The 24,361-nt window shown below is 61.5% G+C and overlaps 1 protein-coding gene across 14 annotated transcripts in view; it reads right to left on the minus strand.

The window, feature by feature from the left end:
- The window catches only part of TNS1 (tensin 1), a 70,691-nt gene that overhangs the window by 17,435 nt on the left and 28,895 nt on the right, over window positions 1-24,361 (minus strand). For 8 of the 14 annotated variants that reach the window (XM_069781103.1, XM_069781105.1, XM_069781104.1 and 5 more), the window contains 15 exons: window positions 23,962-24,133; window positions 23,546-23,596; window positions 22,900-23,022; window positions 22,530-22,594; window positions 22,325-22,408; window positions 22,102-22,214; window positions 21,398-21,458; window positions 20,121-20,196; window positions 19,855-19,984; window positions 19,422-19,487; window positions 18,717-18,878; window positions 8,221-9,918; window positions 5,707-5,793; window positions 1,605-1,783; window positions 1,196-1,334 (listed from right to left, as the gene is read on the minus strand). In XM_069781103.1, coding sequence (XP_069637204.1) covers window positions 1,196-1,334; window positions 1,605-1,783; window positions 5,707-5,793; window positions 8,221-9,918; window positions 18,717-18,878; window positions 19,422-19,487; window positions 19,855-19,984; window positions 20,121-20,196; window positions 21,398-21,458; window positions 22,102-22,214; window positions 22,325-22,408; window positions 22,530-22,594; window positions 22,900-23,022; window positions 23,546-23,596; window positions 23,962-24,133 — 3,206 coding nt within the window. The remainder of the gene's footprint in view (window positions 1-1,195; window positions 1,335-1,604; window positions 1,784-5,706; window positions 5,794-8,220; window positions 9,919-18,716; window positions 18,879-19,421; window positions 19,488-19,854; window positions 19,985-20,120; window positions 20,197-21,397; window positions 21,459-22,101; window positions 22,215-22,324; window positions 22,409-22,529; window positions 22,595-22,899; window positions 23,023-23,545; window positions 23,597-23,961; window positions 24,134-24,361) is intronic. The other 6 variants (XM_069781109.1, XM_069781106.1, XM_069781112.1 and 3 more) reach the window with 4 other exon arrangements.

Raw genomic sequence — 24,361 nt, forward strand, 5'->3', positions numbered from 1 at the left:
GCAAAGCCTGCAAGCTGCAGCTTCAAACTTCCCAGGCCTCCCCAGCTGGCACTGGATAAGAAGCACTGCCTCCAGGCCATGTCCCCGTCACCTCCGCAAGTGACTCATCCCCCAAAAGGAGCCACTGTCCCACTGCCAAGGAGCTGCTGCCCTGGGACCAAGCTCTCCAGGTCCCCTGGAACAACAGGGCTATTTCCGAGCTGCCAAATGCCCCAGAGATGCTCCCACACTCCAGTCACTGCTTCCCATGAGATGGGGCTCAAACGCCAGTGTGTTGCAGGGGAAGAACAGCAAGAGAGCAGAAGGAAACAGCCTTGAGCCCCATGGGCTGAGCTACAGGGGGCAGGCAGCCCCACTGGGACTAGGATGTGGCATCAGAGGTGGCTGTGCCCAGCCTGAGCATGCCCAGCCCTAGGGCATCCCTCAGCATCCAGGCTACAAAAGTGTTTTGGGGGAGGGCGGGGGGGGGGCTGCTGTCTTTTTTGATGGGTTTCCCAGTTGACAGGCTGCTCCGTTGCACTGGTCCAGCCTGACTCATGTTGTGCCGACATGAGGCTGCTCATTGGGGTTCATTGCTCAAGCCGATCACATAAACCAGGTCCACACAAACCCACCGCAACTGCACAGTTAGGGTTAGTCAGAAAGGAGGCATGCTGCACCGGAGGAGCGTAGACAAACTGCATGCAAAGGGCTGGCATCTCCCAGCCTTTTCCCCTCCTGCCCTGGAAACAGTGAGCAAGAAGTGGCACAGCGTGCGAGGGTCTGCCCCGAGCCCCCTCCCGGTCTTCAGTCCCTCCTGCCTCCCCACCACTCGCCTGCTATCGCAGCCTCGCTGCCCTTCTTGCCATGCCAGTAGGAAAGATGGGGAGGTGCAGGACCAGGATGGGGTAAAAGGATGCTGTCTCAGACCCTGCCTCTCTCCTTATCCCACCTTGGGATCCCATCCAAGAAACGCCCCAATGAGTGGAGGGTGGGAAAAAGCCAACAGGAGGGTGCCGAGCATGGGATGCTATTGGCAGAGGGATGCTGATGGCAGCATGGAGTGGTGGGATGCAGAGGAGAGAGGAGGATGGAGAGGAGTGATTAATGTGGCGGTGGGTGTCTGGAGCCCGGAGCTGTCTGACCCTTGGCAAATTTCTGGCTTGCCGAGAGCCACCCACTGAGCCCCTCTGCCTCCCGGAGCCGCGGCACTTACAGGGGTTGGAGTAAGGGGTTTGTGGCGAGACAGGGAAGGCTGGGGTGGGGGGAGAAATCTCACCGCCGCTGGAGGGTGGGCTGGTAGGGGAGGCACCCTCTATCTCTTCAAAGGCTTCCTTGTAGCTGTGGAGGTGAGGCTGGGGAGAGCAGGAGAAAGGGTCAGTCCCCTATGATGGGCAGAAACCTCCAGGACACCCCGAGGAGGGAGCAGAGGGGGCAAAGAGAAGGTTTCTACCTCCTCCCTGCTAACAACCACCACCACCACAAAAAGCACCATTGACCCCCAACCCTCTGGGATGCTGCGGACGCTAAAAGTCCCATACCCCCCTCCAAGCCTTCTCCCTCCCCGGAGGCATCTGCCCCATCAGCCTCCCCCCCACTCCAGCACACCCTCCACCCCAACGAACCTCTTTGGGCCTCCCTCCAGGGTTGGCCGCGATGGTGCTGACCACCTCAGGCGAGAGGACGGTGGGGCTGCGCGGCGAGCTGGGCTCCGGTGAGCTCTTCTCATAGTGGCTGTCACTGGGGGTCCGCTTGCGGGCAGGGACGGCACTCTCCTCCGGGGGCTTCTCCCGGGACTGCACCCCTGAGGGGGCAAGCACAGGGTGGGAGGTGGTTGAGGAGCCGCTGGCCAAGATGGGGACCAGCAGGAGATGCTTCGGGGCCAATCTGAGCGGTCTCTCCAGGGCTGTGTGCCACAGAGAAGCTCTGCCCAGCGGAGATGGCAGCTTCAGCACTCACCTGCATCTAACCCCCAGACCAGCACAGCCAGTTTTGAACTGGAGCAGATATATCTTACAATGGTGGCCTGGGGCCAAGCAATAAAGCAAGGCAGGGTTGTGGCTAGTGGCTGGATTGCTGCACTAGCCCTCCCAAGCACCATGAGACCTGGGCTCAGGGACAACAACCCCCAGCAGCGGGTGCGAGGGGCATGAGCATCCTGAGAGCAGCCCAGCCCCACAGAGCTGGGGAGGACCAGGACCTCCTGACAGTGTCACAGTGCAAAAGGGCTGAATCCCCCAGCACCAGGGCAGCTGCGTTCGGCTGCTTCCCTGGTCACGTAGCTGGATGCGGCTTCTACCACAGCAGTGGAAAAAGGCAGACGGAGCACCGGGTTGGGAGGAAGGACCCCAACAGACGGATGGTGCAGGGAACCCCAACAAACCACTGCTGATCTCCTACCCCCAGCATGAAGCCTTCCTAAAAGGGGAGATCAGCATCTCTTCTCCATCTCCCCCTAAACCTTCTTCCCAGACCCCAGTGCCATCAGCCACTGGTGCCCGTAGCCTTGGGGGAAGAAGGGAGCAAGCAAGTTACTGCGGGAGAATGGGTTTCTCCAGGCTGTCAGGGTCTGGTATATCCCAGTGGTGATCCCCGTGGGCTGGGATAAAGCCCAGGAATGAGGACAAAGCCAGCACAGGGCAGGGGAGGCGTGGGGGGCTGGGATGAGGGGTGCAACCGCAACTCTCCCAGCACCCAGTGGAGCCCAAACACACTCTTCACCCTGTCTCACCTGACAAAGGGGTTAATTAGGGATGATGGTGGTGGGTTCAGTGCAGCGGAAGCGTGCAGAGCATCACGGGTGCAGCTCAGAGCCCCGCAGCACTCCCACTCCTCCCTGGGACCCACACAACAGTGGGGTGACCCCTGGTTTCAGCCCCACTAGCAGAGGTGACAGCACCATCCCCTCCACCTTTTCCATGGAGCCAGAGAGCACTCACACGGCCCCTGGCCAGCACATTGGGGGAAAAATAAAAAGAGAAAAAGGAGAAAAAAAAAAAAGAGAAAAAGGAAAAAAAAAAAGAAAAAAAAGAAAGAGGCCAGCATCACGCTCCAGGAAATGCACTTTTCAAACACCAACTCCTTTCCCACGGGCTGGCGGAGGAAAACCAGTCATCAGCTGCTTCCCCTCGCTCCCCGGGGCTCCGTGCGGGACCCACGCCTCACACCCGCTGACCTCCCTTCTTCACCACTCCGGCACCCTCACCGGAGCTTTCCTGGCCCCGGGGAAAGGGCTGGGAGCGGAGAAAGGGCTGGGAGCGCGGGAGGTGGCCTGGGTGCATTTCTAAATAATCAGCCCAGTAAATGGCAACAACAATAAAATCGCGGCTCGGGGTGGGGGGGGGAGAGGCGGCCGGGCTGCGAGGCGGGGGACGTGAGCCAACGGGGCTGGCTCCAGCCGCGGAGGCAGCCTGGAAAATTCCACTAAGAGCGGCTTTGAAACACAACTCCCGATCCCTTCTGCAGGTGCTCGCCGGCGTGGGGGATGGCCATTAAAAAGGCCCGTGGAGGGGACAGGGAATGGAGTGGGTCCCTGGGAAGCTGCCCTGCAGGCATGGGCAGCATCGTATAGGGCCACCCTATATCTTTTGCCCTGCTCTTCACTTTAAGGGAATGAAACCCTGAGTTGTGAGCATAGGGAGAAACAAAATGTTGGGGAAAAATAAAGCAAACTCTTGTATTTTCTTTTTATCCTTCCACTTTGTGCACTGTGGGGTATCCTGCATGCTGCAAGAGCATCACTGGGAGCACCCCTTGGCCCATCCCAAAGTGAGCTGGAGTGACTGAGCACTGCAGAGAGGCAGTGACTGGCTCCAAGTCATGTATGCCTGCCTCGCTTTGCATTTTCCATTTGGGAGGCAAAAAGAGCAGCTCACCCAAGCTCAGCTGTCAGTGCACATCACACATCTGCAGCGTGGGACCCCCAGCTTCATCCCCAGGGCTGCACGTCAACCAGCCACAGGGTGCTGGATCTGGCCCATCGGGACACCCAGGAGCTCACCGGGCTTTGGCTGCTCCATTCCCCAGACATGGAAAGCGGCCGGGGCCGCAGGGAGGGGAGGGAGGAGAGGGGAAAAAAGGGACTCATTGTTCGGGAGCGGAGAGTGGGAAACTTCACGGGCCGCCCGGAGCAAAGCCTGGAGGAAACCCAGGCTTTAAGCACGGCTCTCTCGACCCCCTGGGTGATTTATGGGCTGGAAAGTACGCTTGAAAAACAAACTCTCCTTTCCCTCACTCGCTGTGCCCCCTCAGCAGACATACAGCCTCCCTTAGCCACAGTACCACCACCAGCCCCCCAAGGATGCCCTGCCAGCCTCGGGGCGCGGGGTGGGGTTCCCATCACAAAGGGGGAACAGCAGCCTGCAACCTGCTCCCCACCGTCACCCCCACCACCTTTGGCACTGCCACCCCTTCTGCTACCCATTTAACTCCCTAACCTGGCAACAACCCTCCCCCAGCAAGGTCCTGCCCTTCGACTCAGCACAGCTCTAGGGCTGGGGAAGGGCAGGAGCACAACAGCCAGGGGAGGAGGAAACAGGAGGGATTTAAACCTAGGTGGTTTTATGGCTGGGGAGTCAGGTTTCTAGGCCAAATCAGGAGGCAGCTGCTTTTTGGGCAAGAGATGCTGGAGCTACTGTCAGGCAAGAGCTGGGCAATACCCCCACAGTAGAGAGGAGAGGGCAAAGCAGCCTCCCATGGCCCTCGGGATGCGGCACCCTGCAGTTAAAGCCAGACCAGGACACACTACGCCCAGGGAAAAGAGATGCAAACTCACTCCCTGCCTGCATGAGGAACAGCAGCAGACGTTGCCCCGTACTGCTCTCTGCCAGAGCCCAACTCACCCTGTCCCACCGGGCACAGACCCCCACCTCCAAGCCTGATCACCGCAAACAGGCACAACAAGATACCTTACTCTGCATCGAGGACTGGGAGGGTTCAAACCTCTTTGGTCCTCCTGGGGAGAAACCCAAAGTGCCAGCAGGGAGAGAAAGGTCACCCAGAAAGCTGGTGACTCCCCAGCCCACTCTTTGCCCCCAGCCCCTCTCCATCCCTCTCCTCCTGCTCACCTCGGGACAAGTGGGTGCAAACCAAGCGGGTCCCCAGCACCCGTCGCCCAGAGCAAAAGTCACATTGCCTAAAATCCAGCCTCCACGGCCCATATCCCCTGGCTGCACACCGACCCATGGGGACCCCAGGATGGAGGCAGGTGAGACCCTGCCAGGCTGGGAACTGGCTGAACCTGGGGTCTGTGGAGCTGCACCCCAGCCCTTGCCTCCCCAAGGCATAAGCCACAGCCAGGGCAAAGCTCAGAGGGGCTGGAGCAAGGGTCCAGATCTGGCCCAGCAATGAAACTCCACCAGAGAGCAGTGCCAGGCTTGGATGAGATGCAAAATCAAGTGTGGGCAGGGGAGTCTGCACCCAGGGCCAGGGGCTTCCCCATCACCGGAGGAGGTCAAGGGATGCCCTAAGTATTGCCATGCTGAGAAAGGGGATCAAGCTTGCATGGGGAGGGTCTCCCAAGCTTCCCTCCATCCCACATCCATGCAACACACAGAGCACTCAGCATGCAGAGATAGGGGAGGAAGGAGAGATGAGGGGGAAGGAGTGAGAAGAGAGAAGGGAAAAGGAAGGAAGGATGAGAAGGAAGGAGGGAGGAGAGGGATGGAAGGAGAAGGATGGATGGGGAAGGAAGGAGGACTAGGAAGGAGGGAGGTAGAATGAACAAACCGGAGAAGGAGGAGGACCGTTGCTGGTTCAGAGGAGGACGGGGGGCTTTGGTGCTCTTGTTGAGGTCCCTGAGCTTGGCGTTGTACTCTGCCAGCGTACCAGGACAGGGGGTGCAAGGAGGGTAGGAGGTCACACGGGACAGACACAGTCCCCCATGGGGAGAGGAAGGGGCAAGACAAGACAAATGTCACGAGATACAATAGGGAGACAGAGAGAGAAAACAAGAGAAAATATTAGATGGGCTCCAAAAGATGAGACTGGGGTCCAAGGAAGCTCAGACCCACCTTGGAGCTGCTTTCCTATCACCTAAATTGCCTGGCTCCAGGCATTGCTTAAACCCACATGGGAAATCAGTGGTGGCTCCCAGCCACACGTGGCCTTGGGCAATGCCATAAATGCCCATCACTGTCCCCTTGTGGATGGCACCATGCAGGTCCCCTCCATCATGGGATGCCCAGGGCTGGGACAAGAAGAGATGGCCCCAGATGCCTCACTGGGAGATGATGGGGACTTGAAGGATGGCAGGACCAGCTCCTCTCTGCAGGGAGGCGCTGGGGACACCAGCGCGGTCCCCTCCATCACCAGCAGGAAGCGGGAACAGGAGTGCTCCCTGCAGGGCATGGAGGAGGTGTGAGATGCTCCTCATCGCTGTGCCGGGACACGCAGGCAATTTATAGCAGCAGGGAATGTAAACAAACCCGTCCATGCCCCACTGTCCCCATCAGCCGTCCCCTCCCGGCGCCAGCTTCAGGACACCTTGTTCCCGCCGGAGGTCAGGCTGCCTGCCCGCGCTGTCCCCGCCTCGGCACAGACAGCCCAGCTCCAGCAGAGACAGGTGGCCGTGGGCTGGGGACCGTCCCTGGGATGCCTCTCTTTCCTGGGAAGCCCAGCGGCTGCTTGGAGATGAGAGTGACCCCAACCCAGCCTTGAGGACCTGACCCCAGGGTTGCAGGGGATGCATTTTTGGTAGACACTATCAAACATCCATTTCCCACCCACTGCAAATACTGCTCCTCCTCTACCAAAGGCTCTCCACTTTTCATCCCATTTTCTCCCCCACCATGGTTGGGGGGGAGGATCTGGTCCTTATAATATTCAGTCCAGACATACAACATGGTTTGGGCATCCATGTGTCCTTGGGTTTGTTTAAACCCTCCGCACAAGCCCTGAGTCCCTCTGTGGATCTGGCCTGGATCACTGAAGTTGGGTTCGGAAGGATGCAAACTGCCCTCAACATCTCCACCGTCCACCCCTCCCTGCCACTGGCACCCCTCCTGCCCCCCACCCCAGTGCCGCAGTGACTCAGCCCCCACGCCTGGAAGGTTGATGCTGTTGGATTTTTCCAGCCAAGCCTTTTCCCCCTCCCTCTAATGCCGGGTGAGTTTCTGGACTGAGCGCAGAGCTGGAAGGGTTGGAGCTGCCAAGCCCCAGCATCACGAGCTGGCCCCCAGCCTGGCCGCAGCCCCGAACCCTTCCCAAATGTTGCTCCACAATTCAACAACTGCAGCCGAAGCAGTAGGGAGGGAGGGCACTGAGCTGCCACAGGGCCACAGCACCTCCTTCCTGCGGGGCTGGGACCCTCTGCGTCCCCAAAGCCCCAGAGTCAGGGCCAGAGCCGTGGGAGGGCAGGGAGTCAGAAGACACTGTTTCCCCTCTGTGGCACGGAGCAAAAGCCTTCATGTAGCCACAGCACTGATGCTTGGTGCTGCACCCAGCCAAGCATTGCACCAAACCCCTCTGGCAGGGCTGGGAAATGCCTTCCCAGCCCCTGATCATTGCCCCAAGGCCAGGTCAAGCTTCAAACCACCCAGGGCCAAGCTGGTTGGGCCACCAGGGCAGAAAGGCTGCTGCCAGCCTGCACCCTGGCACCCCTGCTCCGGCAGCACCCCGGCTGCCTGGGGAGGAGGTCCAAGCACCGGGGAGAAGGTCCAAGCACCAAGCCCAGCACACTGCAGGGAAAGCAGGGACTGAAACCAGGGAGGAGCCCAGCTATGTTAAATACAAGGCAAATGCTCTCCTGGGACCTTACACCAGAGCACGCTCCAGGCAAGGAGAGCATCATGTCCAAGGCGGGGTCCAGGCAGGACACCCTCAGCCAGAGCTGAAAACATCTTCCCAAATTGGGCCATATTCTCCCTGAAAGGGAGAAATCCCCCCGGGACGCAGGAAGCAGGTCTGCTGCAGGGGACAGACCAGCCCCACACCCCAAAGCGGTGAGGATGGGGGGGCCCGACCCCCTCGGCCACCCCTTCTCCCCACCTCTGAGCGATGCTGCTGCAGACGGCGAGCTACAAGGGGGGTTCTCGGCAAAGGAGAGTGGCACAGGCTGCCCCCTTGCCCGGCATGCCCCCACGGCGGGTGGCTCAGTCCCAAGCCCGGATCCGGCACGGACGAGGAGTCGCCGCATCTCCCATCCCTGGCTCCACCATGCACGCCACCACCGCGGGCTCCAGTTTCTCGGGACATGCGGTCCCCCCCGCCCCCCCCCCCCCCCAAGGAATCAAAGCATCCTACCTGCCACCCTGTGGGCCACCAGGCCCTCCAGATTCAAGGGCTCTTCTGCCGACCTCGACAGGTCTTCATAGCTCTCCAGTCCCTTGGGGGGCATCTGGGTTTGTGCTGGGACGGTGGGGGAAGGCGGGGAGGAGATGAGGAGCTGCTGAGACCCCACGGGGCTGTAGGAGGTGCTGAGCGGGAGGATGCCCATCGGTGCTCCAGCTGGGGCCTGGCTGTAGCTCCTCGGCTCCGGCACCGGTGCCTGCTGGTAACTGTAGGGCAAATAGGTTTCCCGGTACTCGTGCACCCCATAGTCCGGCTCCCTGGGAGAACAGGCTTTGCCCCCAGGCTCGGAGACCACAGGGCTCACGGAGGTGCCGAAGGACCTTGGCTGGGCCACCTGTGGAGCCGGCCGGGCATAGAGACCAGCGACAGGCTGGGCAGAGAGGGAGGAGAGCAGGGGTCCTCCCGGCTTGTCCTGGCGGGAGGTGGCGGGCACGCTCTGTGACTTGTGGACGGTGGGTGCGAGGTCCAGCATGAGGACATCGAGGGCTTCAATGGACTGCTCGATCTCCCGGCGGGAAGGCGCCCGGGGGAATTCAGGCATGCTGTGGCTGTGTGGCGGCACTGGCTGCAGCGGGCTGGGCTGGGGGCTGCAGCTGGAGATGCTGGGGCTGTGGCTCTCCATGCCACCCTCCTGCAGCCGGGAAGGCGGCCGGCTCCCTCCTTGCTGCTGCCAGGAATTCAAGCCCCTCTGCACGGCCTCCCGGCTGCTGGTGCTGCGAGTCGGGGCTTGGGGCAGCGCCGGGGTCGTGTCGTACTTGGCTGTGTCCACTGCCGGGAAGGACCGGGAGCGGTAGGTGCCGGGGGGGTCGTAGCCATACAAGTAGGGCTGGGAGCTGGGCAGCGGCTGGGGCTGGAGCCAGCCCGGTGCATGGGAGCCTGGCGGGCGCTGCGGGTAGCCGGCCAGGTGGTCCTGAGTGGATGCTGAAGGCCGCAAGGAAGGCAGTGGGTCACGGAGGTGGTGGCCCATCAGGGCGTTCTGGTTGTTGTAGGGGTAGCCGCCGTTGGAGAGCGGCTCACCATCGTACAGCCCCTCCTTCAGTAGCTTCTCAGCCCCGTTGCAGCTTGAGGGGCCGTTGGGCAGGGAGGAGAGGCTGCCCACCCGGGGTGCCTCCTGGTAGCCGGCCTCACTAGCGGTGGTGGTGCCATCCAAAGAGGAGAGCGTGCCCAGGCTTCCCACGCTGTGCCCATCCTGGTTGGGCAGCTCGTCATCCAAGATATCCGTCTCCCGCTCCGCCACCAGCGCCGCGGCATTCCCGTTGACGTGCACCTGAGCCGGCACCACGTGGCGGCCTGGCATGGCGGGCAGGCGCGCCGGTATGGGGCCGGGCACGTGGTTGTGCATGGGCGGCGCGCTTTCCAAGCCGAAGCCAACGAGGAGACGATCCAGCTCCCGCTTCTCCTCGGGGCTCAGCACCGCCTGGCCACTGGGCGCCCCGGGCACCCCCGGTTCATCGGTCCGGTCAGTCTTGGTGGAGGCGGTGGAGTTGCCCGAGTCACTGCTCACCGAGAGCGTGTGCTCAACGTGGTTGGGTGCTGCCGAGAGCGGGAGGCGAGCGGTGTTGACGGCGCCGGTGCTGCCGTGGAGGGAGTCTTTCTTCTTCACTTTAGCGTAGAGGCTCCCATCCAGGGGCCCTTGCGTGTGCCCAACCTCTGCAAGGGGAGAAATGAACACGAGACCCCAGATCAATTGCTGGCTCTCTGCACGGAGCTAATGGGTCCCATTAGCCGGTGGTTTCGATCTCTTCCGTGCCGCCGGAACGCTTAATGACCAGCATCGCCGTCTCCTCGGCACCCTCCGCAATCCCACGGGCGCCACCATGCAGAGACACTGGAGCCAGACCCCCCCCATCCCCATGCCCCTACAGCCCCCACTCCGCATGCCGTCCTGCCCTGCCCTGCAAGCACTGCCTGCTCCACTGGGTTTCACCAAATATCCCCCCCGTTCCCAGTTCCAGACATTGTTCCTGGCAATTCCCCTCCATGGCTGGCGAGGGCTGGGGCTGCCCACACAGTCGGCCATCGCCGCTCCGCAAGGCTCAGCTGGCCCCAAAGGGCCACGCGGCACCGGGGAGGCAAACGGGGAGGGTGGGGGAGATGCACCACTGGCCATAGGACGATGGGCGGAGGCAGTCAGGATCTCAGGATCTGGCCTCATAGCTCTGCATGTCTCCAGCTGGATGGATGTACTCAGCCCACGGGTGAAGGACAGATGAACCACAGACCCACCTTCCCTCTCCCTGCCCACTCTCCTCCCAGATGATGCACAGATCCAGCCAGCCGCCCATCCTTGACATTTTCTTCCCTGGCTACAGACAGGCTCCCACCCTTTCTGTCCTTCCCCTTCCCTCTCTCAGGCCGGGTGGAGCTGCCCCAGACCTATCCTTGCAGCCCGATGCTGCCCCAAAGCTCCCACACAGGCAGCGCCTCTGCCCAACCCCAAACATCTCCTCTCCGGAGAGGCACTGAGCACCCCGGCACTGTGATTCCAGGCTGGTGCAAGCAGCCAGCTCCACTCAACAGCCAGGGTGCAGCCAGGGCACAGCAGCATCACCACCAGCAACCCTGCACCCCAGCTCAGAGCCCCCCAGATCCCACCACCCCTGGAAGTCCCAACACCACAACCAGCTGTGCCCTTTAAATCTTTCCAAATGGGGCAGCCAGATTTTGGGGACACAGAGGGACCCTGGCCACCAAGAGAGCAATGGGGACAGCCCCCAAGCTGTGTGTCCCCCCCACCAGAGTGTGCACAGCACCGGCTAGGCTGCAGACTCCTGCTTTTCCAGCTCCCCACTGAGGTTTCCTGGAAGGGCCCGCGAGCAGTGTTAAACACTTTCTTTTGGAGGAAAAAATGACTCTTCCCTGGCAGGGGGCCAGGCGGCTGACTCAGGGACGGAAGACGGCCCTAACGCGATAGTGTGAAATCAGAGCGCTCCTATCTGCGAGCAAAACACTTCCGAAAGCCAGCCCTGAGCCGGGACGGCTTAACCAGTCCCACACCACCGCACCCGTGCCCCGGGTAGCTCCTGCACCACCAAATCCCCTCGCCATAAATCAGAGAGGGGCAATAACACCCAGCACAAGTCCTACCAAGTCAGGGCCCCCCTCCTAGCTGCTGATTTTCCACTCCCAAATCCCTGCAAGCAGCATCCCAAGGACGCAGCCAAGCCCCAAAGCCCCCCATTGGCTTGAAGATGCCCCAGAACCACACAGCAAGCTCCTCTCTGGGTACTTGGTGCGGGAAAGGATGAGGATGGGGGTCCACAATTTCTTCTTGAGACTCAGAGCTCCTTCATCCAGCCGGTGCAGCCAGGAATCAGCAGCGTTTGACTCCGCAACACTTCCCGTACAGGAGAAAAGGGGGAGAGAGGGAGGGAATCCTTTCCCATGGAAGAAGAAAGGAAAAAGCAGCATGTCCAGGGGCAGCGCCAATGCCGGAGAGGCTAAGACATCGCCTGGAGCTGGGGAAAAGGCCCAGCCCTCCTGTCTGATGGCAGTGATGGGTGCTGGCCAGTCCCAGGAAACAGGGCAAGAGCCAGGGTGGGGGCTGGGATAAATAGGGCAGAGGAATAGAAAGGAAAGGGGAATAAATAAATATAAATGAAAGCACGTGGCGCCAAGGGAGAAAATAGATGGGAAAGGCTTTAATTAGACTGTGGGCTGGGCACCACCCCACAACTGGGAGAAATGTCTCGAAGCAGGGTCAGGATGGGGCACGACGTGGTTCACAGCAGAGCCAGAAAGCCCCAAGTGCCCTGTCCCACCTTTCCCAGACCCTCTGGCCAGGCAGGGACATGGGGGATCTGGTGGCCCCGACCCCAAGAGTGGTACCAGGGTAGCAAGCAAGGAAGGGGCTGTGACACCTCTGCCATCAGCCGAGAGCCTTTGTCCCACAGCTGCTCTGCCCGACACCTGACTGCCCACCCTGTCCTTGTCCCCACACACCCCTTGGGCTCTGATGCCAAGAGCCAAATCCTGCTATTTCCCAACACTCCCAGGCCCCCTCCACCACCCCTGGACCACGCTATCACTGACATGACTGTCTATTGTTTTTCACCTGAGAAGTTGGATAAAATCCCCCAAAAAAGACCAAGGGAAGGGGGGACAGGCTGCCTTAGCTAAAGCAGCCATTCCCAAAGCAGCAGGCTCCCAGGCCCCTGTTTGCTAAGTGTTTGCAGCTCCCAGCAAGGTCAGATTTCGTCCCTGAAGGTCAGGGCAGCTCCAGTCTGGCAGGCTGTGCCATCCCAGCATGGGTTGGGTTTGCCCAGGGCTCAGCCCCCGACACAGCTTTGCTCCGGCTCTATCTGCTCTGGCTGTAGAGAGGCGGCTGGAGGAAGCGCTGAGCCCAGCCTGGTCCTACCCCTGCTGCCAGGCTCGCTGCCCTGGCAGGGCAACACTCTGCCCTCTCCCTCCCCAGCACCCTGCAGCTATGCCTGGGAGAAAAACTGGTCCAGGGCACGTGTGACAAGGGGAAGGCGGAGGGGGGTCAGCTCGCATCCCCAAAATCCCAGCCATCCACCTCATGCCCAGTGGGGTGTGCACCATACAGCATCGTGCACCACCCAGCATCGTGCACCACCACGGAATCCTGGCTGGGGCTCTGCACTGGTGCAGAGGATAAGAATGGGGCACCACCGTGTCTCCCCTGGTCCTGCCCCCAGCAGCATCCCACCTGCTGCCTCCACTCCCCACCACCCAGAGCCCTGGTCCCAGGGCATCTCTGGAGCATCAGCCAGCAGGGAAGATCCTGGGGTCCCGGGACCCTTTGTAGGAGGAAGGATGCGGACTGAGTCCCATGGGGAAGAGCTCAGCCCCCCAGCTCAGGTTTCATCCCATACCCAGATATGATGGCAAGAAGTAACCCCAAGCCCTGAGCCGTGGGTAACCACGGCCATGAATTCCCCACCCACCAGCAGCCCTTTCCCCCATCCCATCCAGCTCAAAGAAAAGCAAAGTCAGGACTTACCAAAGGGGACGGGGAAGAAAAGGTCCCAGGCGAAGAGAAGGAGCGGGCAGCAAAATCCCTTTCCTTCGCCCCTTCCAGCACCAGAGCCTTCCAGGGGAACCTGGTGCGGTGGCAGCTCGGCCGGCGTCCGCGGCCGGCTCCGTGTGTCCGTCCAGGACAGGAGCTGACAGCCCGGAGCTGGCTGTGGTTGGCGTTTGTCCCTTTGGCTTTGCTTTCCCTCTCGCAGAGGGAGCTACTCCCTCCCCAGCGCCCCGCGGGGCCAGCGAGGGGGGCACCCCGACGGCAGCGGGGGGCCGGAGGCGCTCAGGTACGGGGTACCCCCGGGACACGGGGTGCCCCCAGGACACGGGGTGCCGGGGGGGAGGATGGAGGAGACGAAGGCGGCAGAGGCAGGAGATGGGCTGGAGGCGAGGAGGTGCGGTCGCGCTCCCCGGACCACACAGGGGCGAGCGGGAGGGGAAGGGGAGAGGCGCGGGGAAGGCGGCCGGGGGCCGACCAAGCCGAAGCCCCAGCCCGGGTTAACCCCAGCGACGTGCGGGGAGGGCGAGAGCCACCAGGGAGGGAGGACAGCCGGACAGACAGTTCCTAGCTATGAATATTAACTACTTCCTCCACAGGCAGGGCTGCGCCGCGTTAACTGTTTCCTAGGCACGACAGACAGACGGACGGACCCCGCTGGACAGACTATCCACCCCGCTCCGGGTGCTGAGCATCACCCCACTGGGTGACACCCCCCCAGGCTGGAGACCCCCGGCCCTGCCCGGGTCCTGTGGGCACGTCACACCTGTCCCCAAAAAGCAGTGACACATTCGGGTTGGGGATGTCCTTTCAGGCCACATGTGATGCTGTAACCCAGCCGGGTCTGCAAACCCAAATGTCTTGCTGGACACTCGACTTTCTCCATCTTAAATAAATACCCAGCCAAAGAGGAGTGGAAACCCGCCGTCGCTGAGCCACCGACCCCGCCAGCACCAAACCCGACCTGTTCTCACAACCCCCCTTCCCTGCCCCACCAGCACCATGGCACGGCATGGACACGCCAGCACTGGTTTCGGGACGGCACGTGCCACCCTGTCCCATGGCAGGAGGCACGGCACGGATCCCGTCCACCCCAGAGCTGCCTGCAACCACGCTACTCCATTCCAGGCAAAATCCGTGCTGGGATGGTGCTGACGATTTGCTGGTCCAGGTAACGGCAAGCCCCCCTATGTCTGGGCCCCTGCTTGAACCCACGCTCAAGCTTCTACTCCTTCATTGATCCAACACACTCAGCAAAATGCAAGGCTCCCTCCACTCTAATCCCCCAAATCATGCATTTCCCACACCCCCGTGGATGACGGCAGGGGATGAGAGCAGCGTTTCCAGACGGCCCCCTGACTCACAGCCCTGTTTGCTCCCAGATAGTGGCACACACCAAGTCAGCATCCTCCCCAAACCTCCAAGGTTTGCTTGCTTCCCTGCCTTTTTATTTTTTGCCCTGGGACAGCCCCAGCACCACGCACAGGCACTCCAGCAGCCTTTGAGTTCAAGGAAGGTTTAAAGGGGGAAGAGAAGGGGCTGAGCTTCCACCAGCCTGTCCCTCTCTCCCTGCATCCCAGCCCTGCCTGGTTCCCAGTCCCAGTGGGACCAAACCCCATCACCCCCCCACATCACAACCCCAAATACCAGGTCAGAGGATAGACCCTGCCCTGGGAGCAGCCACGCTCCAGCCGAAATGTCTAGCCAAGCCCGTAGATGCTCTAGCATTTCTCCCATGGGGAATAACCAGAAGCAAGGGGGAGACACTCCCCGTGGATCCCCATCCAGCCCAGCCAGGTCCCTGCTGCCCCCCAAAACACCCACCCCGCCAAGCCCTTACCTTGCTGCGGCCGGAGCAGAGAGCAGCAGAGAGGGGCGGGATGGGGAGGGGGAAGCGGATTCCTTCAGCTTTAGTCAGCTGGCAAAGGGGAGAGGAGAGCCAGCGGCTCCCCTCCCCGCCGAGCCCGGCCAGAGGACGGATCCAGCCGCGGGGGGAGAGCAGCAGCCTGCCGGCAGCTCTGGCGATGGATTTAACAGCTCTGGCCTGGCCCATTTGGCTCTCCACGTCTGCACAGCCTGGCTTGCCCTCCTGGGCAGCCTCAGCCCCAGATAAGTGGGGCAGGATTTGACCCCACTAGGGAAGATGTACCCCACAAGATGCTCACCCTCCTGGGGAACCAACGGATGACAGCCACCCCATCTAGGGGCTTGCTGCCCCATGGAAAGGTGGAGGATCAGCATCCAGCTCGATTTGGCGGCCCCTGGGACCCCCCAACCTTTGCCACGTGGGGTTCAGGCTCTGCTGTGACCTCCCATCCCCAGAGGGGTGGGATGCTCATCCTGCTCCCCACCCGGGCCAGCCATGTCCTGAGTGCAGAGCTGAGCTGCAGGGGAGCCCCGCGCCAGAACCATGACTCAGGTGGGGATTTAGCAAGTCTCCTGCAGATGTTGGATTTGGCCAGGTCCTGGCCACCCCCCTTCCAGTCCCGGTAAAAAGGGGGGGGTGAGCAGGGCCAGCCCACGGTGGGGACAGGGATGGTACAGAGGTGGGAGGAGGGGGTGGGGGGTGGATGCTGGATGCGGCAGAACCAGCCAGGGTGGGTCCAATGGCCGGTCTTTACAGGGAGCTGCTGGGTCTGGGGCGTGTGCCTGGCCCTTCTGCATTGTCTCACACTGCCCTAGGATGGTAGAGCCTGGTGTCCCCCCACTACAGTCACACATCCTGGGGACAACCCCTCCACCGGCTCTGTGCCAGCCCTAGCACCCTGTTCTCCATCAGCATTGATTTTCTCAGCAAAACCAAACCAGGCCATAGATGTTCCCCAACCAGATTTGCCCACCTGCCTCTGCAGTACCCCAAAAATTTCCCTACACCAATTCTCCAATCAGCTGCAAACCCAGCAGTGCTGCATCCAGCCTCAGGTCTCCTCCTGCCTCCCTGGAGCCAGCCTGGCCCCCCGAGGAGAGCCACCACGGTGCTGGCAAAGCATCCTTCATCCACCCTGGATAAAGGACTTCTGAATCCCAAAAATAGCCAAAGGAAGAAGCACCCTATGACCACCCTTCAGCCAACTGATGGCTATGGGGACTGCAGCAGGAACCCGCCACGCAGCCAGCACTGACCCCAAAGCCCCTTTGAGGAGGAGGAAGACAGGCAGGCAGAGACACTTGCCTCCCCCATGCCGCACAGGGACGGATGACGGGCAGTGGCACAGGGCTGTGGGGGTATCCCAGCGCACCCCACTCTCGCTAAAGACCATGGGGCAGCCCAAGCCCGGCGGACAGCAGGGACTCTGCCTGGGTAAGGCGGGAGGGTGAGCTCGCTAATGGGGCCAGCCTGTGCCATAGGAGTGGTACGCAGAGCAGCCCCTGCCTGCTGGACCCAGCTGGCCAGAGAGCAAGATGTTGGGGTTCAGATCCCCCTCTCATGCCCCCTGCCCTGGGGGGAGCTTTGTCAGCCAGCAATCCTGCTGCAATTCAGTTTCCCCCTCCCCAAGTCCCCGCAGATAAGCACAGCGGAGGCAAGGGGAACACCACGACAGGCACCATCCCCAGCCATCCACCTGCCCCTCCAGCTTTGGGGTCCCATAGGATCATCCCACCCTGTCAGGCACCCCCCCAGCCCATATGGGTGCCACACATTGAGACAAAGCTGCCGGAGAAAGGGCATCCACCTTTACTGAGAGTGGCTGTGGCCGACAGAGACGCGGTGCAGGGGGGACCCACCGTTTGGCAGGCGATCCCGATCCCGTCGGCCTGGGCTGCGGCGCCGGTCTGCAGGGAGCCTTCGCCGAGCAGCAGAGACGGGCAGTGGCAGGGACGAGGAGCAGCGGCTGATCCCAGCCTGGTGTGGGTACTGGTGCCAGCCTCAACCCCCCCTCCACCCCCGGCTGCCACTCGCTCGCGCCTGGTGGTGCCAAAAATGTGGCGTGCAATTCCCTGACCAAATAAGGCGAGAACAACCATAAACAGGGACCCCCCTCACACAGCTGGGCACCGGGGTCCCCATCCCAGTCTGGGAAGGGTTGGAGAAGAGGGAAAGTCCTGACGGAGAGGGAGGAAGACGGGAGCCCCCCGAGCCCACGCTGGCTCTCCCTGCCACTGTTCAAGGTGCCCCGTGGGGTGACCGGGGGGAGACCCCCTACAGATGGGCTGTCTCGCAGCTGCCGGCACTGCCACAGGTCAGAGGGCAGTCTCCTGCCTGTGGCTTCGCCCTCCGGCAGTCCTGGCTCATCCCCAAACTGGGGCAGCATTTGCAGATCCAAAGTGCCCTTATTCCCCATCGCCACCCTCCCCACGGGGAGGACAGCCCAGTTGGCGCATGGAGGGACTTCCGCAGCCCTGACACCCACCAAGACCCCCAGGAGGGGACAGAGAGAAGCCCTGGGGTACCTCTGCAGCCCTGTGAGGGGCTGGGAGTGCAGCAGCTCTGCCCCAGGGGCCTGAGGCAAACACACATGCACCGAGGCACTTGGGTCTCTGCAGGCAGGAGGGGGCTGCCAGCCAGTCCTGCCAGCTCAGGGCAGGGGCACAGCCATGGTCTGAGCTCGCAGCGGGGGCACACATCCCCTCCCCTCAGGGCCGGACCCACGGCTATCCAGCTCCCTGCCGCATAGCTGAGCCCACACGTCATGAGTTGCCTGTTTACTTCCCTGTGCCAAGGCAGGTGTCTCTGCCAGCTCCGCGCAGCCACCCCAGCTCTGGCTCCATATCCCCACCATGGGCAGAGACCCCCTCACCCAGCCCAGGCATCCAGAGCCCCTACCCTCCCCAGTGAGCCCGGCCGCCCACAGCTCCCACTCGGAGCAGCCGGTGACCTTCAGGGACATCAGGGCCCGCAGCTGTCCCTGCTCCTGGGACGCCTGTCGGACAGGGCCAGGAAAGCTCAGGCATCTGCTCGGCCACAGGTGGCCTTGCCACCGGGACAGGGGCCTACCACCCTTCAACATACAAGTACTGTCTGTTCCCGCCAAGCAGGCGAGGGCAGCCCACTTGCTGCATCCAAATGGGCGCTCAAGGGGCTTTTTCCAGCTCCGAGCAATGGTGCAGACTCTCCAGGGCCAGTGAGGCATCCTCATCCCCCAGGGGAATCTGAGGCACAGCTACGTCCCGCCATGCTTGCACCGTGAGAAAGGAGCTGGGAGACCTAAAGGTACCCCTGTTAGGTACCATTCCTGACAGACTCAGGGTTTGGGTTTCCCAAAGCTCTGGGGCATAAACTGGGGTTAGACCCTGCTCTGTGCAAACAGGGCTTTGAGAGCAAAAGCACTGAAAAAAGAGCCTGAGCTCCCTGGCACTGTGGCAAGAGGGGAAGTGCACAAGATCTTCTTCTCCCACCCCATGGCCACGATCCTCCCAGCAGCGGTTGCCTGCCCCCAGCTCTGCTGCCCACCAGCATCCCCTTCCCTGAGGTGGGAGGGATTCCCATGGGGACACTTTCGCCACCGACCGCCCCGTGAGCCCTAACCTTTCTCCAGGTGCTTGCCAGGCAGGGGCTGCTCAGCCCAGGTGCCCTCTGTACTGTCCTCGCGCTGGATGTTGAAGTTCTCGTAGGAGTCCCACCGGATGAGCGGGTCAGACGTGTTGTAGTCCACGGAAACGCTGGGCCCATTCTCCAGGTGCTCCATGCCTGGGAAGAGGCAGGATGGTCAGTCAGGGTGATGATGGAGCCAGGACGGGTGGGACAGGGGGAGGAGATGGAGAGAAGGTGGGCAGGAATCATAGGGTGAGGCAGGAGAGTGATGTAGGAACAGGGGCACCGAGAGATATGGATGGGCATGGGATCTACATCAAGACCCACAAACAAGGTGTACAAGGCTGGCTGGAGCTTTTGGGATTGCCTAGGAACAGGCAGACGGACTGAGATTGAGCGTGCCTAGGTCTGGACTTCTTGGGCAGGGGGTCCTCCGTTCCCAAGCATCCCCTCCCTCTCTCCCAGGCCAGCAGGTGCTGCAGAGAGCGGTCTCCTGGGGAAGAGGGCGAGAGCAACAGGGCACCCATGGGTGCTCCTAGATCAGCATCGCTGCCTGGACCCCTCATCCCACCCTGGTGACACACGGACTGCAGACGGGGCAGGGGGAGGTTGCAAGGGAAGCAGCAGGGAATAGAGCTGGGGAGCAGGAAAGGAGCCAGCATCCAGCTCCAAACCCCTGTGGCAGTGAGCCAGCCGTACCTTGGATCTTCTCAGGGCCGTAGGAGAACACGAACTCCACCTTCCCATACTCAGGGAAGCGGTCATCTGGCAGGGAGAGAGCAGAGCAGAGGGACCATCTCAATCCATCCCTTCAACAGCACCTGGACAACCACCCCAAACATGCCCACAGGCCAGCTCGAGGCCAGGAGCTGGTAGGAGATATCCCGGCACAGGGCAGCACATCTCAGCCCCCAAAACAACCCTGAGGCAGCCCCTCCACCTCAGTACCAATTTTGGCAATAAAGGGGATGACGCTGCCACCGGTCCCTGAGAACCCTGCGGTTGGAGCAGGGTGCCCTGCTTCATCAGGGGCAGATTTCGGGTGGGTGCCCAGATGTCCCCGCGACGGGAGCAGCATTAGAGGGGCAGGTGGAGGAGGGAGTTCGGAGTGGGGAGGTGCCGGGGCAGTTACCTCTGAAGGCCTCGTCCAGGTCCTCCTTGCCAAAGACAACATCAAGGTCATGCACGGCGCACGTGTGGAACTGCACGCGGAAAATCACGTCACGGGTCGGGCTGCGAAACTTCTTGTGGTAACATTTCAGCTGTGGAGAAGAGTGGGGATGGGCCATCAGGATGAGCCCTCAGAGCTGGACAAGGGGGAACCAGGTGTCCTGAGGCATGAGGACCACCCATCCCCCAGCTGCTCCCTGTGTGGGGGGCTAAGCCAAGGCTCCTTACCAAGATATCACCCTTGAGGAGCAAGCCGGGCTCAATGGTGATGCAGATGCCTGTCTGGCTGTCTCCTTGCACGTTGCTGCAGAGAGGGACAGCAGGAAGACATGAGCTGTGGTGCAGAGGCCCCCCAGAGCTCCTAGTGCCACCTCGACCAGCCCCTTCCACCCAAAACCCAGCCAGGAATGGCGCAAAGCACAGAGCTGGCCCTCTCGGTGACAGAGGGTCCCATCCCCCACCCCAAGGGGTACCCGTTCCCAGGGGGAAGAGGACAGGAAGGGGAAACTGAGGCACAGCTCAATGAGGGTGCTAAAAATCCTAGGTGGGAGGGTTTGACCTGGGTCTGAGTGCTGACGCTGGGCTATCAGACCCAGGACGCGGAGGGAGAGCTCTCGGGGAAGGCTCCCCTCCTTGCCGCAGTTTCCCGGTCAGAAGCCCTCCCCTCACCAGGGCGACGAGGGGCTGCCTCCGGGCGGTGGCGTCGGCAGCGGGGGACGAGGGAAGAAGGGAGTTGGATTTCACAGGCAAGATAAACCTGGAGTTTATTACCGGCGTCCCATAAACAGCCTATTAAAAGCTGAAAGGCGAGGCTGGGATGGCAGTAAATCTCAGCTAACGGGGACGCCCGGCTGCAGGGAAGGGAGATCCTCATTCGGGGGGTTAGATGGGAATAACCCCGAGGTGAGAGGCTGTGCTCCCTCCAGTAAGGCCAGGAGCCAGGGGTCCCAGGCTGGGATGTGGCCCTGGCAGAGCATCCGGGCGGCTGAAGAAACTGGCTCCTGCTTTGCCTTCGCCAGCACCTGCTCCAAGCAGCAGTGTCAGAAAATGGTGTTGGGGTAAATTGTGGGGAGGTTAAAACAGGGGGAAACTCTTTTTTTGGGGGGGAAAAAAAGAGGGCTTTTAGGACTAATCTGGGCAGGAAGAGCGGCACTTTGGGCAGGGAGAGGAGAAACGCCTCCATCTCCCAGGGAAGTGTCCCCATCCCTGTCCCTACTCCCTGTAGGGACACCCAGCCCCAGGCTCTGCGCAGCCCCGGGCTCCCTCTGCTGATATGCAGAGTCACTACAGCCCTCCCAGCAGAAGGGCCCAGTATGGCCCAGTATAGCCAGTTAACACCTCCAAGGAAAAGGAAGCCCCCTTTTTTCCATTCCCTGGACCCCAAACAGACTAAGTGCAGGGCACTGGACTGCTGGGGACTTGGCCTTGACCCTCTCCATCTCCCCCCACTTGCCAAGCCCCCCATGCTGGGGAGGAGGGAAGCCCCACGGCGAGGAGATAGTTACTAGATCCCCGAGGTGTAGACGGGCTGCATGGCCTGGTAGATTTTCAGAAATGGCCGACAACCTGGAAGACATCAAGGCGGAGAGAGAAGGCACGCTGCTGTTAGCCGGCAGGGCGGAGGGGCCGTGGCAGGGATTAGTCACGGGGGAGAAATCCAAATAGGGAGGGAGCCAAGGCAAACAGTCTCTCCCCGCCCCGGCTGGTCCACACCAGCCATGGGCAACATCTGGGATGGGCAGAAAGGGATGCTCCGGATGGGGTGGGAAAGGGCAAAAGCCCCTATAGCCCAGTTTGGGTCCTGTAGGACCTGGGGCAAGCACTGGGTTGGGGATGAAGGTGGGATGATGGGGACGGTGGTCTCTGAGAGAGAGACTGCTTCTGGGTACCGGAACCAGGTGTGGTGCTACATTCCAAATCCCAACACCAATCTGGTGTCATCCTCCAAAAAGCGACCAGAAAAGCCTTCTCACCCCACAGCTCCAGTTAGTGTCCAGCCCCAGGAGTCGGGGGGTGGGGGGCACCCCCTGAGGGCATCTCTGTGGGAAAAGGGTAGCACCCTGCTACCGTGAACAGTCACAGAGAGGGAACAGTCCCTGAGAGGGAAAGGGAAATTCAAATTGCCAAGGACATTGTGGAAAATATCCCCCATGGACAGCAAGCCTGGCCAGGCAGTGTGGGGAAGGGGAGAGGCGGGGAGGGCACCTACCGCCTTTCGACTCGAAGTTGGGGATGCCGTGCATGATGACGTGGTGGAGGAAGAGGGGCTTGTTGTTCATCTTGATGCTGCCGGACAGGAGACCACTGAAGTAATGGATGTACCTAAAGGGGGACAGGCAGCTCAGGGGCAGGACCCGCAACGGAGCACCCGCCTTGGTCCCCCTGCACCCAACCACCCTGGCCACAGGGGCAAAACGCACACCAGGACCCACCTCTTCTGGGATGGCTGTCCCACTGGCACCACCTTGTCCTCATAGAAGCGCTTCATGGCAAACCTGTCCAGAGCCTGGTCGGCGCTGTGGGGACGAAAGGGTAGATGAGGCTGAAGAAAAGCATCAGCACCAGCACGCCGGCGCTGCCGGGACGAAGGTCGGCAGTGGGCCCTAGGGCCACCCCAGGACCTCATGTTCCTCTCACCTGGCCGAGATGTTGCTGTAGTGCATGTAGGCAGCCACCACCACTCCCAGCCGGCCACGGTTCCCCTGCAAGCGCACAGCAAAGGGGTGTCACGGGGGCAGCGGTGCCTACAAGCTCCCAGGCACGGCCACCCCGCACGCAGGTATGCACACACCAGTCCCCTACACACGTGCACGGAACCCCACACACACCCCAACCCTTATAGACACAACCAGCGCACATGTACGCTGACACCTACATACACCCCAAGCCACAAACCACCACGTTCCCTGCACCCCTTAGCCTGTGAGGCTGCTCAGCCCCAGCCCTGCAGCCCCCCAGCCCCCCAGACCCCCATCACTGTGTGCCCCCGCGACAGGGTCCGGCCCACCTTGTTGTGCAGCACCACCACGTTGTGTGCTGCTGCATTGAGCCACGTGTCCATGGCTTTGCAAATGCTGCAGATCTTTTCCAGCGCCGGCGTGTGCAGGTCAGGCCACCCAAAATCCAGCACCTGGGTGGTGGGGGGGGGGACAGCCAGGGGTCACATTCATGCTGGGCTCTGCCCCCTCTGCAGTCCCCAGCCTGCTGGCATGCAAAGCCCAAGGCACGTACCCGGGGCGGGGGGGCACCACCGCCTTGCCCTGATGTGCCCCTCCCAGCCTTTCCCCCAGCCCTGCACCCCACTGCTCAGACCCATGTCCTGGGGGGGCCATCAGGGTCCCAGATCTCATTCCTCCTCTGGGTCACTCAGCTCAGCTGCCCAGAGCTCCCCATGTTCACAGGGGTTGGGACAATGCCTCAGGAAGGTCTCCAAGAGGCCCCAACAGCCACGTTTGGGCTGGGGACGGGGTGGGGGTTAAGCTGAGACCCCACAGACTCATCGGGAAGTCTTGGTGCTTTCATTCCCCTGCTCCTCCACCAGCTGGGCGGGATAGAAAGCGTGGCTGTTCCTCCCCTAAACAGCTTGCAGCAGGGAGCTGGTCCCACAGACAGCCCTGCCCTGAGCCCCGCTGCTCCCCACAGCTGCGACTCACCTTGGGGTGAAGTTTGCTGATGTCGTGTCTCCGCTCAGAGAGATTGAAAAGCTTCAGGGAAGAGGAAAGACAGAGTGAGGGGACATCTTCCTCCCTTGCTGCCACCCCCTACCTCTTCCTCACTTCAAAGCCTCCCCAAATCCCCCCACGAGAGGCTTCCCCAAACACATTAACCCGAGTAACGCCTTGTCACAGGGCAACGCAATGGCCAAAAACTCCCAGGGAGTGCAAAAGTGACTGGAAAGCTTCAAGGAAGGAAAAAATCCATCCATCTTCATGCAAAGACCCCGCCCTCACCAAAGTCAAGCCCAGCCAGAGGCAAGGAAGCAGCGACCATCCCTGCAGCACCCCATCCCCAGGACCTGAGCACCCCAGCCCCTTCCCCAGCCTGGAGGGGACCCGGCCGTATCTCTCACCACATAGTTGTTCCCATGCTTGGACTTCAGCATGTGGGCCACCTCACGGAGGTTGCTGCAGAAGCTCTGCTCCTCAGCCGTGCTGGGGTAGGAGACGGCGATGATCCGCTCCGTGATGTACACCAGGTCCAGCTCACAGCTGCTCTCCATGGCTGAGGTCAGGCTCATGCTCCTGGGCAAAGGAGAGGACCGCTGTCAGGACACAGCATGGGGAGGGGACGCGGTGACCCTTCCCCACCCTGCATGGCCCCTGGGGTTAAGCGAGACAGGCTGGGAGACATGGGGATGCAGCGGCAAGGCTGCCCACAGCCTTTCCCCTGCTCCCAGCCCTGCTGGGGTGTCTTGGGGACCCCAAGTTGGGGATGGTGGGTCATAAACCCTGTGTCTTTTCCACATGGAG

This window comes from Haliaeetus albicilla, chromosome 4 (assembly GCF_947461875.1).
Source record: "Haliaeetus albicilla chromosome 4, bHalAlb1.1, whole genome shotgun sequence".
NCBI lineage: Eukaryota > Metazoa > Chordata > Aves > Accipitriformes > Accipitridae > Haliaeetus > Haliaeetus albicilla.